Source organism: Oryctolagus cuniculus, chromosome 3 (genome assembly GCF_964237555.1).
Source record: "Oryctolagus cuniculus chromosome 3, mOryCun1.1, whole genome shotgun sequence".
Classification (NCBI taxonomy): domain Eukaryota; kingdom Metazoa; phylum Chordata; class Mammalia; order Lagomorpha; family Leporidae; genus Oryctolagus; species Oryctolagus cuniculus.
In genome coordinates, this window is record NC_091434.1 from 11,900,005 (window position 1) to 11,919,939 (window position 19,935).

The window sequence follows — 19,935 nt, forward strand, 5'->3', positions numbered from 1 at the left end:
GGAGAGAAAATAGGAGTTTGGAGGCAAGGGAGGCTGGTGCTTGGTTGACCCATGCAAGAGACAAGACCATGACCTAGGAACTCCTGGTGGGATGTAGGTGAGATTTAGTTCAGAGAAAGTGTGATGAGCTTGATCATGGGAGGGACATGCCTAAGGAGGAGAGCCAGAGCTGACAGATGATCTCTGGGCTGAGTTCATGGAAGCCACAGAATTTCCATCTATGTAGAGAAGGAAGGAGCAGGAAGGGTGGGCGTTTGGGGGCCTGATTTCAACCATTTCTAGAAAATAGCTGGGGAAACAGGATGGGACTTGAAAATTTCATCAGAAAACAACAACAGTAGAGACACTTTTAATCAATTTGATTATTGATATTGTTTCTTTTTTTTTAGACAGGCAGAGTGGACAGTGAGAGAGAGAGACAGAGAGAAAGGCCTTCCTTTGCCATTGGTTCACCCTCCAATGGCCACCGCGGCTGGTGTGCTGCGGCCAGCGCATGCACTGATCCGATGGTAGGAGCCAGGTGCTTCTCCTGGTCTCCCATGGGGTGCAGGGCCCAAACACTTGGGCCATCCTCCACTGCACTCCCGGGCCACAGCAGAAAGCTGGCCTGAAAGAGGGGCAACCAGGACAGAATGCGGCGCCCTGACCGGGACTAGAACCCGGTGTGCCAGCACCGCAAGGTGGAGGATTAGCCTATTGAGCCACAGCGCCGGCCGATATTGTTTCTTAAATTTTGTAAAAGAACTTTTTTTAAAATATTTTTTTAAACATTTTTAAAAAATGTTTAAAGATGAGATGAGACTGGAATGATTTGAAATGTACTCTGGGCATGGCAGAAGTGTGGTCCAGTGTGGGGACCAGTTGAGGTTGTTAAAGGAGAGGGTTTGAAAGACACTTTCCAGTGCAGGGATGGATTTGTACCAGGAGCACCTGTGTGTTTGAGGAAATTATAGCTATTGAGGTTGATGGGCACAAAGCAAGCCTAATAAATAAATTTCTCCTTTCCATTACACTTTGGATCATAAATGTCTTAGTCTCAGAGTGTAAAAAGGGTTTGTAAAATTCTGTATAATTAGCATATCAAATCTTTCTTGGGGACAGGCATTGTGGCACAGTAGGTTAAGCCTCTGTTTGCTATGCCAGCATCCCATTGTAAAGCACTATTTTGAGTCCTACCTGCTCTATTTCTGATCCAGCTCCCACTAATACACCTGGGAAAGCAAAGAAAATTGCCAAAGTCCTTGGGCCCCTGCTACAAATGTGGGAGACCTAGATGAGTTCCTTGCTCCTAGCTTTAGCCTGACTCAGCCCTGGCTGTTGATGTCCCTTTAGGGATAAACCAGCAGATGGAAGATCTCTCTGCCTCTCTATGTCACTCTGCCTTTCAAATAAATGAGTAAATCTTTCAAAAGCACCTTTCTTATTCATTCATTCATTTGTTCATTCATTCATACTTCTTTGCACTAATTCAACCTCTTGCTGGGAAAAAGCATGATGTAATTGCAGAGAAAGTATGCTACCCTTAAAGTGGATTTTGTAATCTCTGGCTTAATGTCGTTGTTTATAGCTAGAATTTTATAAAAAGGAGTAGAATTCCATATAAATGTAATTTTGACCTTAAATCATGTAGAGGTATGATATAATATCAGCATCTTCAGTCATCTAGGTATAGTTGTTAAATGTAAATTGGGTAAGTGTAAATGAGATAAATATGTCTAAATGTAAACTTTGGTATGCTTAGCTACTTATATTCAATGGAAAAACTATTTGGACTTGTTAAATATGTTTTCATAAACTGTCTATGAAAATAGTTCAACACTGCTTGAAAGTAGCTAAGGCTGAAATTTGATGTGTTATCTTAATTTAGAAAATGTCTTAATTTGGAGGTTTTTAAAGGGTTATTTCAAAATGTAAGTCAAAGAAATCAGTGGATGGAAAAAGTCACAAGTATAGAAATGTGTTCTTGGTAAGGAAGGTTAAGAAGGAAGGAGACTTTTTGAAAAAAGAAAGAACATGGTCTGTAGAATTAGTTTATGGCTAGTTTACTCTAGACTGGAACAGAAAAGATAGGAAGGTTTAAGTAAGTTGCAGAAGGTGTGAGGAAGTCACAGAAGGTTATGAAAGAAAGAAATTTTTGTATACAAAAGATTAATCTATTTTTCTTTTATGTAGAATTAGAATCTGATCCTCTGTAAAAGCAATGAGGTTTTTGCCATCCATGTGTTAGTAAATATTCTGAAATAGTCTTAAAAATTTGTTTAAAAATGGCAGCATCATCTTTTAAAAGTTTTTGTTTAATTGGTGACTCCCTGTCAGTTTTCTAGCCAGCTCCAGTACGCTATTTTATCTTCCCTAGTTCTGACTCTGTTAAAATTGTTCCAAGTTATGGGGTGATTCCATGTGCTCTATATTTAAGGTTTTATTTATGAATTTTGGGATGACCAAAGAGAGATTTTGTGTTCTGTTGTAGTAGTCTATTATGTTCTCTTAATGTCTCTGTTAAGTTCTGATTGTTTAAAAATAGCTGAAGTCTTTTTATTGAAAGAGTTATGATTTGTTTGAAAATTTACCCATTCTAAACATTTGAGTAATCACTTTGTAACAGTGATCATATTTGGTCTATATTATGTAATAATTTTAAGAGATCCTATTTCTACCAGATATTTTAAGCCTTCTTGGCATCTTTGACAGGCATTCAAAAAATCAAAATTCCAAATTCTTTGGATTTTGATATTTCCAGTTTGGCCCCTGGAAATATCAAAGGATATATCTCTCATCTTTTAGAGACACCAACTAAAAAGTCTATTTGGATTATTTTAAAGATATTGTCAAGATGTGAAGTGGTGCTAAATTTTAATGTAAAATGCTGCTGATACAAATTTCCAAAAGTTTCAAAAGTCTAATGACCTTGTTGTTATCAGACATGATGGTTATCTGAATGAGAAAGGCCTGGAGGCCTAAAAGGGATGTTTTATAAAATCCTACAAGTGCTTTCAAAAATACTGTGTGGAATAAGCAAGTGCCTCTTCTTGTTGGTTAATGAGTTTATAATTTTAAACATGGCTTTTTTAAGTCTTTTGTCATCCACAGTTTTGTATTCCCCAAACACTAAAAATCAGATTTACTGCTCATGAAGTTAAAAAAAAAGAAAGTATGGCTGTGCAACTGTTGGCAGTTGTCCACCTGTAGTTATTTCTCCCATCCTTGGACTACTAAAATGACAGAGAATTTCTTAGATTTAGGGGTTAGGTCCCTGATAGTGACAGCCAAAAAGGTGATTTTAGAGATTCTGTTTTTTTCTTAACTTTTATTTAATGAATATAAATTTCCAAAGTACAGCTTATAGATTACAATGGCTTCCCCCCCATAACGTCCCTCCCACCCGCAACCCTTCCCTTTCCCACTCCCTCTCCCCTTCCATTCACATCAAGATTCATTTTCGATTCTCTTTATATACAGAAGATCAGTTTAGCATACATTAAGTAAAGATTTCAACAGTTTGCTCCCACACAGAAACATAAAGTGAAAAATACTGTTTGAGTACTAGTTATAGCATTAAATCTCAGTGTACAGCACACTAAGGACAAAGATCCTACATGAGGAGTAAGTGCACAGTGACTCCTGTTGTTGACTTAACAAATTGAGATTCTGGTTTTTAAAAACTACGTATCCTCTCACCATTTGGTCTTCTCTGTTGTGAAATAAAAGTAACCAATCCTAGCCCTGCTTGGAAGATTTTCCTGACTTACAGAGTTACCAAGGGACAAAGTCCTAAGGGGACACCTTGCCAACCTCCTTCATCCTGCATTTATACCATAGGTCCCAGGGCCCCTGCTGCTGGAGGGAGGTGCAGGTAAGTGTGATGGTATCATGTCCACTCGGCCTTTGTGTAGAAGGTTAGAGATGATGAGTGGTTTACACTGCATTCCGATTTCCCAGGGCCAAGCCAATTGTCATGTCTGGATTCAGTGGCTCTTCTGGATCCACCATCTCACATGGAGATTCATAGCTCACAGAGGCAATTTCATGCACACTGTAGTAAAGAAATATCAGGGCTACCATGTCTGATTGTCAGTCATTCCATTGGGCAGCTTTTTCTTTTCCTAAACTGAATCTGGGATAGCAACCTGATTTATATCATATTGTTATTCATGGGTAAAAGGTACAGGATTAGGAGTGGATGCCATATTTCTTAAAAAATGAAAATTCTTATGATTCTTTAATGACTCTAGTTATAAAAATATCTTATGGGCCTGTTATTTATGTGTTTTCTCATGTTAGTTATATTATAGCTTTGTAAATCAAAACTAAATATATACTTGTAAGCATAGTTATTTTTATAAATCCTTTCTTTTAAGTGAAAGAATTAAGGAAAAAAGACTTTCTCTACATCACTGTGGATAAATTATTTACTGCAATTGGGTAAAGTAACAAATGACTGCTTCAAAGATTAGTGTTTGCGAAATTTTCATGAACAGCTTTCTGATAGATTTAGTAGTGTTATCCAACATTTAATGTATTTCATTTAAAAATGTATCATGTAGCAAAATACCTAAGCATATGAAAAAGTAGTACTAACTCTGAAATCACAAAGCTGTAGTGTACCGGCCGTGGTGGCCATTGGAGGTTGAACCAATGGCAAAAAGGAAGACCTTTCTCTCTGTCTCTCACTGTCCACTCTGCCTGTCAAAAAAAAAAAAAAAGAAAAAAGAAAAGAAAAGAAAAGAAAAGAAATCACAAAGTCTTTGTGGCTGTAAAAAGAAGGAAGCATTTGGTGTTTTACATTAGTTTTTCCATTTGCAGATTAGAGGATTCATTTACCATTTGCCACTTGATGTGCTTGAAATGAAGGCATAACTTCTGTTCATAATAACATCACTGTGTTCAGGCTCTTTGCACGGTGTGGAGTTGTGTTCTGCATGCTTTAGTATGAAATTATTGCCATTTTGCATAATGATTGTAAGCCAAGTTTTGGGGTTGGTGGCACAGAGGCATAAGAAAACATTCACACAAATCTTCTCTTAGGTTCAGGACTGGCTTGTTTTAACTTTACTAAGCATTGATTATTCTATACCTTTCTTACCATGCCGACCTTGGGCACCAAGTCTCTGTACTCTGAAATCATAGTAGCAAGTGTTACTATAGAGGCAAGGTTAGGGAATGAGAGAATCATTCTCTGGGAGCACTAAGAGAGGACTCATGGAAGTGGCTAGCATTTCAGGTACAGGACAGTGTGTGTAAAACCAATAAAGAATGGGCCGGCGCCGCGGCTCACTAGGCTAATCCTCCGCCTAGCAGCGCCGGCACACCGGGTTCTAGTCCCGGTCGGGGCACCGGATTCTGTCCCGGTTGCCCCTCTTCCAGGCCAGCTCTCTGCTGTGGCCAGGGAGTGCAGTGGAGGATGGCCCAAGTGCTTGGGCCCTGCACCCCATGGGAGACCAGGAGAAGCACCTGGCTCCTGGCTCCTGCCATCGGATCAGCGCGGTGCGCCAGCCGCAGCGCGCCGGCCGTGTAGGCCATTGGAGGGTGAACCAACGGCAAAGGAAGACCTTTCTCTCTGTCTCTCTCTCTCTCACTATCCACTCTGCCTGTCAAAGAAAAAAAAAGTCATTAAAAAAAAAAAAACAATAAAGAATGGATTTATTCAGAAAGGGCCACACAGTCAGTGTGGCAAAGCCCAGGGCATGGGAGAAGGGGTCAGCATCCTTCAACACTGCAAATGACTGTTTCCTATTTTCCTTCTTTTGGAAAGTATTTTATATGGCACTTTCTGAAATCAGTACACATTTCTGTGCTCAGTGGGTTTTATTATTCTTATTACTGTGTTAAACATTTCCACTCCTCTTTTTCTCCATAAAATTCCATTAGCTCACTGAATTTGCTATTGCATGGCTAGGCTGAAACTCATTAAAGAGATTTGTGGCAAGTTAATTGGCTGTCTCTCTCAGTTACCCTTTATAGTCAAGCATGCATTTTGTTATGTAGCCAAATGATACATTATTGCAAAGCACTGCATTAACAAAAAGTAATTTAGAAATTATGTATAAATCACCTGCAAGACAAAAGGATAATTCCCAGACTTAATGAAAAGAAAAGAAGCTATTTCCTGATCTTTGTGTTTAGATAAAGTGGGAACTTTTAAGTGTATGTTGAGATTAATTACTATAAATTAAAAGGTCACCTTTTTATTTATATTTATTTATTCTTTATTTTAGATTGTAGTTTGAAATATCTATTTTACATTCATATAACCTCACAATGCCGGCAAATGATTTGGGCCAAAATTAACTAAACTTTATTTTTTTTTCTGCCATTTTTATAAAATACATTTATATAATTTTTTCCCTTTAAAAGTCCAGGCTTTTTGTACTTTTACTCATATTCAATGAGTGGTAACTATTATGAGAATGATGAACAAGTATGAAGAAAATATATCTAAGAAAATACTTCTAGGGGCTGGCTTTGTGGTATGGATTAGGCTGCTGACTGCAATGCCACTGATCCCTGTGGTACAGTTCCCTGCTAATGCACCTGGGAATGGCTGTGGGAGATTGCCCAAGTCCTTGGGCACCTGAACTCACATAGGAGACCAGGAGGAAGTTCCCGGCTCCTTACTTCCACCTGGCCCAGTGCTGGCCATTGTGGCTATTTGGGTAATGAGCCACTGGATGAAGGGTCTTTCTGGGGTCTGCCTTTCAAATAAATAAAATCAGTCTTTTTTTTTTTTTTAAATCTAGGGTGCACTTCTGATTTATGAAATTTAGGCAGATGTTAAAGGTTGTCAATAATGTTTGTTGAGTCACTGACTTAATGGAGAGCAAAATGGCAATTAATCTTTCCTACAGAGGTCACACAAAGCAGAAGGTGACATTGCCCTTGCTTGTATTTTCACTCCTGAGACCTACTGTCTTTTGTGTATCTTCCTAGGAATGGTTGTTTATAAAAATACCTCTGGGAAAATGTCTATTTTTTTGTTTCTCTACAGTTGAGATCCTGTGATATACTATGCTATGGGTTGTTTGTCTCATTTAGCCAAATGAGAGTGGAATATTGCATCTAGGAGTGCCTTAACCTTATTGTTTCATATGTTGATTATTTTATGAAAAATAAACATGTTTGAATGAATAAAATTCATTTGTATATATCATGAACATGGTACTAGATAAAACTGCTTTTTTGCAAAGTCTGAAAATCACTTTCTTAACCCTACAGGGCTCAGGTGGAGGGAGTCCCAGGTGAATGGGTGGTCCAGTGTGGACCATTGACTTGTGGGCATCATCTCTGCCAGCCCATCCAACCCTTATTCACACTAGAGAGATTTCCTGAGTTACCTGTTTCCCACAGTTGATAAAATGAACTGATGAGCAAATATCTCTGCTCTCATAGTACTTAAGTCTAATCAAAGAGACACACAGTAAACTGATGATCAAATGCATAATTTAAAGGTCAGAAATGCTATGATGCTAAGGAAATGGGTTGCTGTAAGGGAAACTAACAGAGTAAGGTGGATTACAGAGCCAACTTTACCTAAAACAAGAGGTGGCCTTTTAACTCATGGAAGGTTGGATTGTGTAAACATAATGTGGTAAGCAGAGCCTAATTCCAGGTCATGTCTAAGAAACACAGTAAAGGTAGCCAAAAAAATTAATGTTTCACCTTAAAAGGGCAGGTGAATTTTTAGCTATTTGAAATACATAAGAGATATGGCAAATTTTCCTCTAGTAAGTATCACTCACACAATGGTAATGAGACTGATTTTTTAGTTCCTTAACTAAGCAGCCCAAAATCTATAAATGTCATTAGCAGAATGAAAATAATAGAATATAATCAGGGCATATATGTGTGTTTGTACACATATACACTACATACACACACACACATGAAATAATGCAAATTTTTCATAAACTAAAATTCAGATTGAAAAAGGGAATGTCACTGTTTCTTGTTTTTGTATTGCATCAACCATTTGTGCTTCTATTATTAGTGTGTGCTCAAATCTAACTGCCCAGTTTTATCTAGGCCCAAGCGAGTCTGAAGCTGTGTCAGAAGATAAGAATTGTCTCACCCCCTTTTTTATCTCTCTTTGCAGGGTCAGCCAGGACCACTAGGACCACAAGGTCCAATAGGACCCCTGGGACCCCCTGGGCCCATTGGGATTCCAGGAGAGAAAGGAATGAGAGGCGACAGTGGCCTTCCTGGAGCAGCAGGGGACAAAGGAGATAAGGTGAGTTGCTTCTGCCAGGAGAGTCACGTTAACCAATCACTAGCACTGCTTTTCTGGGGCCGTTATAGTCACAGGTGATGCGTGCTGTACTTTATCATAAATTAAATCTAAGCTTCTCTGTGACACCCAATGCTCGTTCCCAAGCCCTGTGAGAAGATATGGATCCTTGAGACGTTTTCTATGCACTTAAATATATAAGTGTGCGTTCGGTGAGGAGTTGTATTGTTTCGTGGCTTTGTAACAAGGCCTACAGGAAACCATACTAAGTGTATCATGCTGAGCCTTTTTTCATGCAATGTTATGCTGTAGAGACCAGTCCATATCAATTTTATGCAAGTTAAATTTATTAGTTGAAAAATGATGCAGAATATGCCATGTTATGGATAAAACTATAGCTTATTCTCTGATGATAAGAATTTGAGATTCAACCCCAACTATGTGGATTAACTAAGCAAAAGTAATACTCTGGGTTATCTGTGTTCAAATTCAAGAATTTGTTACTTGAGGATAGATTCTGAGAAGTTGGATTTCTGGTTTACAGTGTATTGGATGTTTTATTTGATCTGGTACACACATACACACATACACACATACACACATACATATACTCAAGCATGTGAAATTAGAAGATAATAACTTTGTATTTTTAGACATCAGTCATTAGTCTGTTTTTTGTTATTATAACAAAATACCTGAAGCTGAGTACTTATTAATAAAGAGGAGTTTTTCTTTTGCCTCATGGTTCTCGTCCAGGGTTAAGGGGCTGCATCTGATGATGGGTTTCTTGCTAGCAGAGTCCCAAGACAAGGCACATGGCAAGAGACAGAGGGCATGTGCATGTCTCCTCTGGTCTGTTTTTTCCTTATAAAACCTCCAGTATTCAATCATGAGGGATCCATCCCAATGACTTTATCTGATCCTAATTGCCTTCCAAGGCACATCTAAATACCACAGTTGAATTATTATTATTTCAGAGGGGTTTAACCATATTCCAGCATGGAGCCATTAGCTATTAATGTTTTCAAGTAAATCAACTCGTTACTCTAATAATTTAGTGAATTTTATCTTTGTTTTGTTTTCTGGGATTTTAGGGCCCAACTGGTGTTCCTGGATTTCCAGGTTTGGATGGCATACCTGTAAGTATTCCTATATTTAATTCATTTTTTTTAAAGGGAGAAACACTCAACACCCTTAAAACCATGTGTATGTGTGTATGTATATAAATATGTCTATATACATATGCATATATGGGGGGAGAGAGAGAGAGAAACTCTTGCTTTCTCATCTCAGTGCATGGGTGGGGGGAGGGCTGCATTTCAATTTTGCACAAAAGCTCCAAAACCAAAACACTACTTAAAGAACAAAGTTTTCAAACAGGTGAGAGAAAAAAAAAATAAAAAATAGGAGCTTGATAAACTCATCCTGTCAAGTCCAGTATTCTGGAAGTAAGTGTATGCTTAAATCAAGATTTTTTCATTTTCTACTGAATTCTGACATTGAAAGTGGGCCCAAGGCTCTCATTTCTAATATGACAATCAAAGAGGGAGGAGCCATCTTTGGGGGTCATATAATTCCATAGAGTCTTTCTAAGGATGCTTAGAAATATTTCCTCCCAAATCTTCCAGAATACTCCAAACTAAATTAATTTAAATTTGGGTACATTTTAAAAGTTGTTTTTATTTGTAGCTCTTCTGGGTGGGGAAGGAAGTTTTACAAAATTAAGTAAACATTTGAACCACAATGAACACAATATAGGTATCCATATTATATAAACTTTATGTTATCTTATGCTTACAAAAAAACTTCACTGATAATTTTATTTCCTGCAGGGGCACCCAGGGCCTCCTGGGCCCAGAGGCAAACCTGGCAGAGATGGCTACAATGGCTCAAGAGGTGAACCAGGGTTGCCAGGAGAAAGAGGAGCTCCTGGCTCAGGAGGCCTTCCAGTAAGACACCCAGAGTTCATCCCCATAGGAACCTTAAGTGCAAATGCACTGTGGTTGGAACAGGCTTGATGTGTTCATAAAATAGACTTAATGTAACTGTGCCCAGAGGATAGTAAACAAATGGAGGGGACCAAGCAATGAAGATGGAGAAGTGGGCAGGATCCAGAATATAAATGGCCATAAAGACCATGCAAAGGAACTAGATTTTCTTCTCTGTGCCATGAAAAGGAACTAATGCAAAGCAAGATGATGTGATTGATGTTTTATTAAGATGTCTCTGGCTGCTGTCTGGAGAATGGACATTAGGAAGAAAGAAGCAGAGAGGCCAATTAGCAAGAATTATGTTTATCATCTGGGATTTGCTGTTGAAATATAAACCCCTCTAGGTGTTTCAAACAGAAAGAGATTTAATATAGGGAGTTTGGTGCTTACTGTAATGGTCAAAAGAATGGAAGTCAGGGACCAAAATGAGCCTGATGATCCCAAGGGCTCATAGCTAGACAAGAGCTGGAGTCTGGTTGCTGTGCCTAATTATAATCATCATCCCTCACCTCCATACCCAGATGCTCACAAACCAACCCTCAGCTTTCTACCTTCACGCTTGACACGAGCAACAGACCAGGAAGATGATCTCCTCAGTTCTCTCTTTCACATCTCTTAGATGGAACCTAACTCACATCTGGCTGCAAAGGAGACTGGGGAATGCAGTTTTTGCCTTTGCAGTGACTACAATGCAGGAAGATAAATTAGCATGGTTTTGGAATGGATGTACGGAAACAGCTGACAATATCCAGCACTTGTGGAAAAACTTTACTGGTCATGACTTTTTTTTTCTTAAATTTTTGTACATTTTATTTAAATATATCTTCAGCAAGAACTAGCACCTCACATTTCCTTTCCAACACTTACATTTCTCTTTCCTCTATTCCTTATGTGCAGTTTCTCTCTCTTTTTTTTAACCTAATGTGGATGATGATTGAAAATTATTTGGTATTTAAAAATAGATTTTCTGTGACCTTTTTTTCAGCCTTTCCCATTCCCTAAGTAAATATGACTTCTCAAGAGCCTTCTAAAGTATTTTCTTATCACCCACCACCATGGCAATCCTGTTTTCTCTTCTTAAGAATTCCTTTTGCTTTAAATCCCAGAAGAACTGATCTGAGTAGAACTGAGAAAGAATATCCATATTTACAGCTTTCTTGTGATATCAAGTAAAAACTGTGACCATCTTTCATTCTTAAGCTTTTCAAACACCCTTTGCTTTAACTCAACCATCTGAAGGCTCAAATGCAGTCTGGTGAATGTGTATTTCTTAAGCTCTTTAAATCAGGCCAAGCCTCTTTCTACTGATTCATAAACATTCGAGAGATCCTGGGCTTCATTTGAACTGTAAGACAGCATACAGGACTGACCACAATACCAGTGTTTGTTATGATGGCCTCTTTGCAACACAACTTTCTTCTTTATCCATTTAATATATAGCCAGTCCTCACATTGCACAGCAATGTGAGAATGTAAGAATGACCAGACAACCTAGAATCATACAAAATAATCTTTTTGACTCATGAAAAAAATTATTATTCCGTGACTTTAAAAGATGTCTCTAAGCAGCCGGCGCTGCGGCTCAATAGGCTAATCCTCCACCTGCAGCGCTGGCACACTGGGTTCTAGTCCTGGTTGGGGAGCCAGATTCTGTCCCAGTTGCTCCTCTTCCAGTCCAGCTCTGCTGTGGCCCGGGAAGGCAGTGGAGGATGGCCCAAGTTCTTGGACCCTGCACCCTTATGGGAGACCAGGAGAAGCACCTGGCTCCTGCCTTCAGATCAGTGTGGTACGCCCGCTGTGGTGGCCATTGGTGGGTGAACCAACAGAAAAGGAAGACCTTTCTCTCTCTCTCTCTCTCTCTCTCTCTCACTGTCCACTCTTCCTGTCCAAAAAAAATGTCTCTAAGAACATTAAAAACTCTATACTACCAATTATAAATCTGATGAGAAATGGAAAACATTAGTACTTACGTATCATATGATAATTTGAAGCATTGAGAATCAAATTGTTTTGTTTATAAAGGCTTACCAAGACTAGTTAAACCAGTGTTTGCCTTCTTCTCATGGTTTAACTTGTGGTACTAATTGAACATATTTTCTTTGCCGTGGTGAAGTGTCATACTCCTTTCTAAGGTTGGATCAGCTCCCAGTGTTATGAAATATCTCAAAAATTTCCTTTCATGTGACACTTATTTGCCTGTGTCACTTCTTCCAGCACAGCGTCATCCTTTTCTTCTCCTTCCTGTTTGATTTTGATGAATTCATCTTCACTGAGATCCTGGGTTACAGATAGTCTTTTATGACAGGTGCCCTCATCCCATGGTCAACTATTACCCTATGACCCGTTTGTGCTGCATTTGATTTTACTTCCAGTATTGCCATTTTTCATTCCTTTGCTTCACTTTCTTCTTTGCTGGCCAAGTCCCTCTTCCAAATGTTTTTATGAAAGGTCATTTGTTTGTCACTGAGAAATTAGGAGGCAACATGACTACCTGCTTTGCTCTGGTGTCTGTCTGTGTGTGCCCTGAATAATAGATGTGCAGTGATCCATTGCAGTCATTGAAAGGAGTGATGTGACCAGTCAGTGGTTATGATTAGTATTTGTTATTTATTTAGTGGTTTTTAGTCTGAAGCGCTAGTAGTAAAGTGTGTTACTGCATGCACTGACTGAATTTCAGTCACACTGGTAAATGGAATTTGGACCATGTTGTGGGAAGATTTTCTTTTAAACTTAAAAGCAGCTGAAATTCATGCAGATTAGAACTGAACAACACTACAATTGCCTGATTTCTTAAGTAACCTCTTCCCATAAAATTGTTCAGTTCCTATAGAACTTCCCGTAAAACTGTTAAATATCTCCAGTTCTTGTAAGAGGGATTAATCTTGAAATTTTGGTGTCTTTCATAGGTGCTTGATAGTGAAGTTGGTGGAATTTATTTGTGGTAACCAGGCTAAGACATTAAATAGGATATTAAGATGTTAAGTAGGAAAACCTTGGGGAGAAAAAAATGAATGAAGTATTTCATTAACTTTTAGAAACTACCTGAAGCAAACTAGCAACTACATACAAAAATCTTGCAAAAGAAACTGGCTATAATTTTAGAAGTTACTCTGACAAACGATTCATAGGCTATAGGCTCTGTGTTTGATACGAATTACTAAAATGAGCAAAATCAGGAATCTTTTTCTAGAACACAAATTAAACAGTAGAAAAATTGGCTTTTTGCAAAAATAACATATGTGCTTTATATTACCAGGAAAATGCAATTTCTCTGCTGAATAATTAGTAAATGTATATTAGTAGATAACATTTTTGGAGAAATTCCCTAACAAATATTAATTAAATAGTAAATAGATATAAGTGAACACCTTAGGATGATAGTAGTAATAAAGAAATTTTCTCTAGCAAAACATATAATCAGGTCAATTTTATTGAGAATAATATTTTGAATAGAAAAAGAAATGCAGGAGCTATCATTGTGGTATAGTAGGTTAAGCCTCCACCTGCAGTGCCGACATCCCATACGGGTGCCTGTTTGAGTCCCGGCTGCTCTGCTTCCAATCCAGCTCCATGCTGATGGCTTAGGAAAGCAGTAGAAGATGGCCCAAGTGCTTGGGCCCCTGCTATCAGTGTAGGAGACCCTGAAAGAGGCTTCTGGCTCCTGGCTTTGGATTGGCCCAGCTCCTGCCTTTGTGGTCATTTGGGGAGTGAACCAGCAGGTGGAAATCCTCTCTCTCTGTCTCTCCCTCTCTTTATATCTCCTTCTCTCTGTCTGTAACTCTGCCTCTCAAATATTTTAAATATTATTTAATAAAAAGAAGAGGAAATACAAAAACTGTAAGTGAATATTTTATTTTTAGGGCCTTCCTGGGCAAAGTGGAGAAAAAGGAAATTCACTGTTCATTTCTCGTGGAATTAAAGGCATTCAGGTAAGTATTATGATCATGTTATGATGAAACTAATTTTTTTCCCCCAAATAGTTAAGCCCATACAGGGTGGGTGTTCCCTCGAACAGAGATTTCTTTTGAACTATCCTGATTTTTGTCATCACATTGATACCCTGGGATGGTACCATATTTCTTATATGAACATATTGGCTTTAGTTACTCTAGCTACAAAATCCTAGTGCCTTCTATTCATTGAGAACCACAAGTGATGAATTTATTTCAGGATTTCCCAAGTTTGGCAATGTTGACATTGTGGGTCAGATGCTCATGTGTTGTGCAGGCTGACCTGTATGTTAGAGGATGTTGATGGCATCCCTGGCCTCTGGTCTCTTCCCTTTAGAAGCTGTTAGCACATCCTCCTCTTTATCCCACAAAAAACATCTCCAGATATTACCAAATGTACCCAGGAATAAAGGTGGGGATGAATCAACCCCTTTGAGAACCATTGCTTTTTGTAGTTAAAATATTTTAATATCAATATTTGTTATTCAGTATAATAAAAATCACCACTATTGATACTGCAGCTTTTGAAAACCCTATAGCCTATCTTGATAAATTTAATACTGCTGTGCTTTAGCAGGGAGTGGTATGTGAATGTTCAAACATTAACTCTATTTTAAGACTTTTTATTTCAGTATAGTTTAAAATTCATAAAACAAAAACTCTGAAGTAGGGCAGAGTTTCCATTTACCCCAGATCCAGCTTCATCTATTGTTAACATATTATTGTGGTGTATCTTACAATCCGTAAGTCACAACCAGCTTCCCCTATTGCAAAAATCTCATAGTATATTTGTCACAATTAATGAAGTACACAAACTATACACAGATTGCCCTACTTTTTTATTTAAATACAACCTCCTTCTATTCATTCTGCCCTTCCCAGCATCTTACAATCAACATAGAAATTAACTCTTGGGTAACCATCTTATCTCTGCAATATGAGAAGCCATAGATACATAGGGTGAGATCAGTAGAAAAGATGAATCAAGAAGAAAGATACAGTACATTTTCAAGGCATGTGGTCATTTCTTATAAGGAAGACTATTCTACAATTACAGAAAAGTAGACAATGATTGCTTCTGTTAGACCCTTAAGTTCTTTGCTACCCCAAAGGGTAATCTCTTTAATGAACTCACAGTATTTTATGTGTCCTCTGTGCCTACTTGTATTTGTCAAGAACTATGGATTTATTATAGCTTTAATTATATGTTAATAAACAGAATCAAAAGTAAGATCATTTTGGAACAAGTACGGTGTACTTATATTCAACATGAAATTATCATTTGACCCAGTAACTCCACTTTTGAGTATATACCTGAAGGAACTGAAAGCAGAAACTCAGGTATTTGTACACCTATGGTTACAGTGGCATTGATTAAAATAAATAAAAGGTGAAAGGAACCCAAGGGTCAATCAACATTTAAGTGAACAAACTTAAATTTGTGGCATATGTGTATAATGGATGGTTATTCAGCCTTAAAAAAGAAGGAAATTCTGACACATGTATTATCCTGGATATAGCGATGAAATTAGATTGAGTGAAATAAGCCAGTGACAAAATGACTAATATTATTTGATTCTACTTAAATTAGTTTTGTAAAAATAGTCAAGTTTATGGAGAACAAGAGTAGACTGAAGGTTTCCAGGGACTAGGGGGAGGAAATGGGGAGTTAGTATTTAGTAGGTTAAGGGTTTCCTTTGGGAAGGTGGAAAGTTCTGAAGATGGATGATGGTCATGCTTGAATAAAAATGTAAATATGTTTAGTACCACAGAAATAACTATACTTAACAATGATTAAATTTTATCTTATGTACATTTTACACTTAAGTAGTCTGAATCCAAAAGACTATACACTCTTTGATGCTTTAGAGTAGATTGAGTCTTGGTGCAAAGTCACAAAGCAATAAATCTGAACAGAGGCAGAGGTGAGAGAATTCCCCCATGAATTCATTTTATGTCCACTCTAGGATGGGCCAAAGAGCAAGGTGTCTCAACCAAGGCAAGATGTGACCATTAGACAAGAGACGGATAAACATCAAGAAAATGGGGCCATTGCATTGAGGATTTAGAACAATTTGAACTGAAAGACAAAAATCTTGATTCTGTGTTGTCAGGACCCAAACAATCTTTCTGGAGAAAGAGTAAAAGGAAAATTCAAGCCTAAGAGTGGAGAGAGAAAAATCACCTCATAAAGCCCTTCTGCTGTTGTCTTCTCAACACTCAGAAGTTGAACAAATGGCACAAATAGGCCAATTCGGATAATTTTTTGTGTATTTCTACATGTACATAATCTGAGATTTAGAAAAAGTGTGTTTCTCCCATAAAGGAGTATGTAATTACTGTTGCAGGGAGACCGAGGGGATCCAGGACCACACGGCTTACCAGTAAGTCTCCTGAGCTTGTTTTGTGCTCCTGTTTGCTCCCCAAACAGCCTTTCATGCATACTAGATCTGCATAATTTGTGAGCCCACTCAGTGCACAATGGAAATGTAGATTCCTTATATTAAAAATTATTGAGAATTTCAAGATGACTACATTGAGTATTAAATCAAGGTTAGTTAGCTCTGTGAGGTTGCAGAAGTTGCACACCTGTGAAACTATCCTTAAATCTCAACAAGCTTCCTCTTTTCTATATCTTAATCATAATCTGGTGTTGCTCAGGCATATACAGATACAATGTACAGGAAGGCACGTCTGTTTAGAAACTACATGTATAATGTACACATCTATGTATATGTGCCAACTACAAATATATGTCAAGTGAAATGACTGTGCATCGCCTCTCTATACAATTTCACTTGCCAGCAATTATATATAATATTTAATATTTTACCCCATCTCCATCTCCCTGAAATCTTTAATTGAATGATAATATTAATCTTTCAATCTATCAACATTTATTGGATTAAAATTAGAAGTAATTTTGCTTCCCAAGAGTTATAACTTTGCTTTGTAACTTCTGGCTCCTGATGGAATTATTTTTCCAGGTTGGTTTTCCTTACTACTGCTAAAACTCATTTCTACATAATAAATGAGATACTTTGATGTCCCTGTTAAAAGAAACACCCATTTATCCTCCTAAAGAGGGCAATTTGATTACATAAATCATTCATTGGAGGTAGAATCAGTGGCAGAACCGATAGTCTCTCCGCTCTTCCAGGATTGCCCAGATACAACCTTTCCTTGTCAATTTGTGTGCAGTTTTGCCTTGACTTAGATGTTACATAAAATTGTTTATGAATGATTGTGATTGTGAATTGGAGCTAATGTTTTCATTCATGTTGCTGTTGTAGACTGCTTTCAAGTATATTAGGAAGTAAATGCATTAATATTTTAATATTAGTTATTAATATTAATAATTTAAAAGCATCATAATATATATATAAATTGTAACATCCATGGGTATTAGGAGTAGCTAATAAGAAGTTTGCCATGTAAACTTTTGCTATTATAAGCTTTATTTGCAATGATTTCACTTAAGCTCTGGGACTTAATTGAATCCTACAGATGGGAATTTGTCACACCTCCCAGAGCGCTGCCACTGTCCATCTCTGTGTTGTTCTAATGGCCATGTCGGAGCTACTGTTGAAGGTGATCCCCCAGGGCAGATGTGGCACGAGCTGTGATTTCTTAGGGATTAGCTGCAGTTCTTGCTATAGACAAGGATTACATTTTTGACAACAAAGACATTGATTTTTTTTATATATGTATATCTAGGGATCTAGGGGTGCAAGAGGACCTGCAGGTCCCATGGGATATTCCGGAGCTCCAGGGTTAATGGTAAGAACAGCACTGCCTATGCAGTCCCTCTAAAAGCCCAAAGTCAACATTAAAATAAAGTAAAAAAGAAAAATTGAAGTCTTGGGTCAGGCACCAAAGGGCTCTTTGACAGAGTCTATCTGATGCACCAGAAGCAAAAACCCACCCTAGTGGTTGGAACAGCCACCTGAAGCATAGATCTCCCGGGGATAAGCCAGTGGCTTCACGTTCATGTATAACAGCATCCCGTCCAGGATCCAAAGCCCTTCGTGTGAGTTAATTTTACAATTAAGAAGTTTCTAAATGTGAACTTGGGGCAGCCAACAAAGATACATTCTAATTTCTACAACTGATGACCAATTTGTGATTTTTTTTTTTTTTGTCATTGATTTAGGGACCTCCTGGCAGTCCTGGGAGCCCGGGTTTGAAGGTAGGAAGCCATGAGTTAAGACACATAAGAGTCTGTGCATTGAAAGAACTAACTGCCAATATTTGCCAGAATTTTATCTTTGCTTTTATTGGACTTCCCACGATTTAACCTGAAGTCTTCATGGCTTTTAAGTACTTTTTTAAAATTCAAAGGCTGTTATATTTCTATTCTGTTCTTTTTCAGGGAAATCCTGGTGTGGGAGTGAAGGGACAGATGGGAGACCCGGTAAGAATCACCTTCTACATGGAAGAGGAGCAGAAGCCACAGGGTGTGTGCTGCCCAGCTGTGGGGGCGGCACTGGTTATTGTTTAATTTGTGCTCATTATCTAGTCACTGGCCAGTTTTAGGGATGAGAGCTTTTCTTTGCTGAATTATTATGGTACCATTACTCTTGGCTGTAAAATGACACTTCTGATAAAAATTCAACACTAAATCCAAGTAATTTACTCTAGCAAAAAGAGTTTGAGCATTTTTGACAGTGTATAATAGCCAGAGTAATAATTTAATTACTGATTTGTTTGGCTTAACTTCACAAATTTCATCAGAATCCTGAGCCCCACACATACATGTAAGTAGAAGTAACTGAAACCATGAGTACTTAGCACACTCACTTCCCTCCTGCCCTCTTTGGCAGCCCCCACAAACATGTCCTTTTAGCAGAAAGAAAATATTAGGTGTTTGTGTCTGTCAAAAATATTAATGGTTTTAGTAATTATATATTTAAGAATTTACTTTGTTTTGCTCAATGTAGTTGGCATTTTATGGGCATTATTTATTCAATAAAATAATCCTCTGAGGTAGGCAATATTATTGTTCCCATTTCACCGAGAAGAAAAATGAGGGGTTTAGGAATTCAGGCAACTAGGGAACTTGCCCAAAGTAACACAGCCAACAGGGCCTGATTTGCAAACACAGGTGACCTGCTCCGTACCAGCTCTTAACTAAGCCAAGAAGAAATGATAATAAGTACAAAGTATTAACAATATTCTGAAGAGTACAACATAATTATCTTCTAGTTACATGTGAGCATTCATAGTTTCATAATGCACAATCAATTCAAGGAATATTCTTTCTCCAATGGAATAATATCTACAATGCCATAAATTAAAAAATTTTTGCTAATTATTTTATAGAGTTATAAAATAATGTTGAAAATAAGTTAGAAACTATCTAAATCTCACCAGAACAGAAGGGTCTAATAACTCCTAGTATACTTTTAGGATAGATTATAGGATAGGAATTAAAAATCAGGATTGTGAAGAATTTTTAGTACAATAGGAAAATTCTTGCAAGATTTGATTATAAAAGAAAAATACAAAATTATTGGAAAATTTACTAAGATCATATGTTTTAATTTGTGCTTACATTATGTGGTGTTATTCTGCTTATAGTACATTTTAAATTTCATCAAACCATTATTCACATATATGTCCATATGTGAATATATGTATATATGCATATATAAATATATGTGTGTACACGCACAGACTGTAAAAATTATACTAAAATTTTTATAAAGATTATTTTGAATTATGATAATATAATGGATTAGTTTTATTTTCTGTTTATTTTTGGTTTTAAAAG

The 19,935-nt window shown here is 37.6% G+C and overlaps 1 protein-coding gene across 5 annotated transcripts in view; it reads left to right on the plus strand.

The window, feature by feature from the left end:
• Nucleotides 1-19,935, plus strand: part of COL4A4 (collagen type IV alpha 4 chain) — a 180,366-nt gene that overhangs the window by 68,494 nt on the left and 91,937 nt on the right. For all 5 annotated transcript variants that reach the window (XM_070070110.1, XM_070070109.1, XM_070070107.1 and 2 more), the window contains 8 exons: nt 8,090-8,224; nt 9,316-9,360; nt 10,054-10,170; nt 14,073-14,141; nt 16,511-16,546; nt 17,880-17,942; nt 18,316-18,351; nt 18,535-18,576. In XM_070070110.1, the coding sequence (XP_069926211.1) occupies nt 8,090-8,224; nt 9,316-9,360; nt 10,054-10,170; nt 14,073-14,141; nt 16,511-16,546; nt 17,880-17,942; nt 18,316-18,351; nt 18,535-18,576 (543 nt within the window). The remainder of the gene's footprint in view (nt 1-8,089; nt 8,225-9,315; nt 9,361-10,053; nt 10,171-14,072; nt 14,142-16,510; nt 16,547-17,879; nt 17,943-18,315; nt 18,352-18,534; nt 18,577-19,935) is intronic.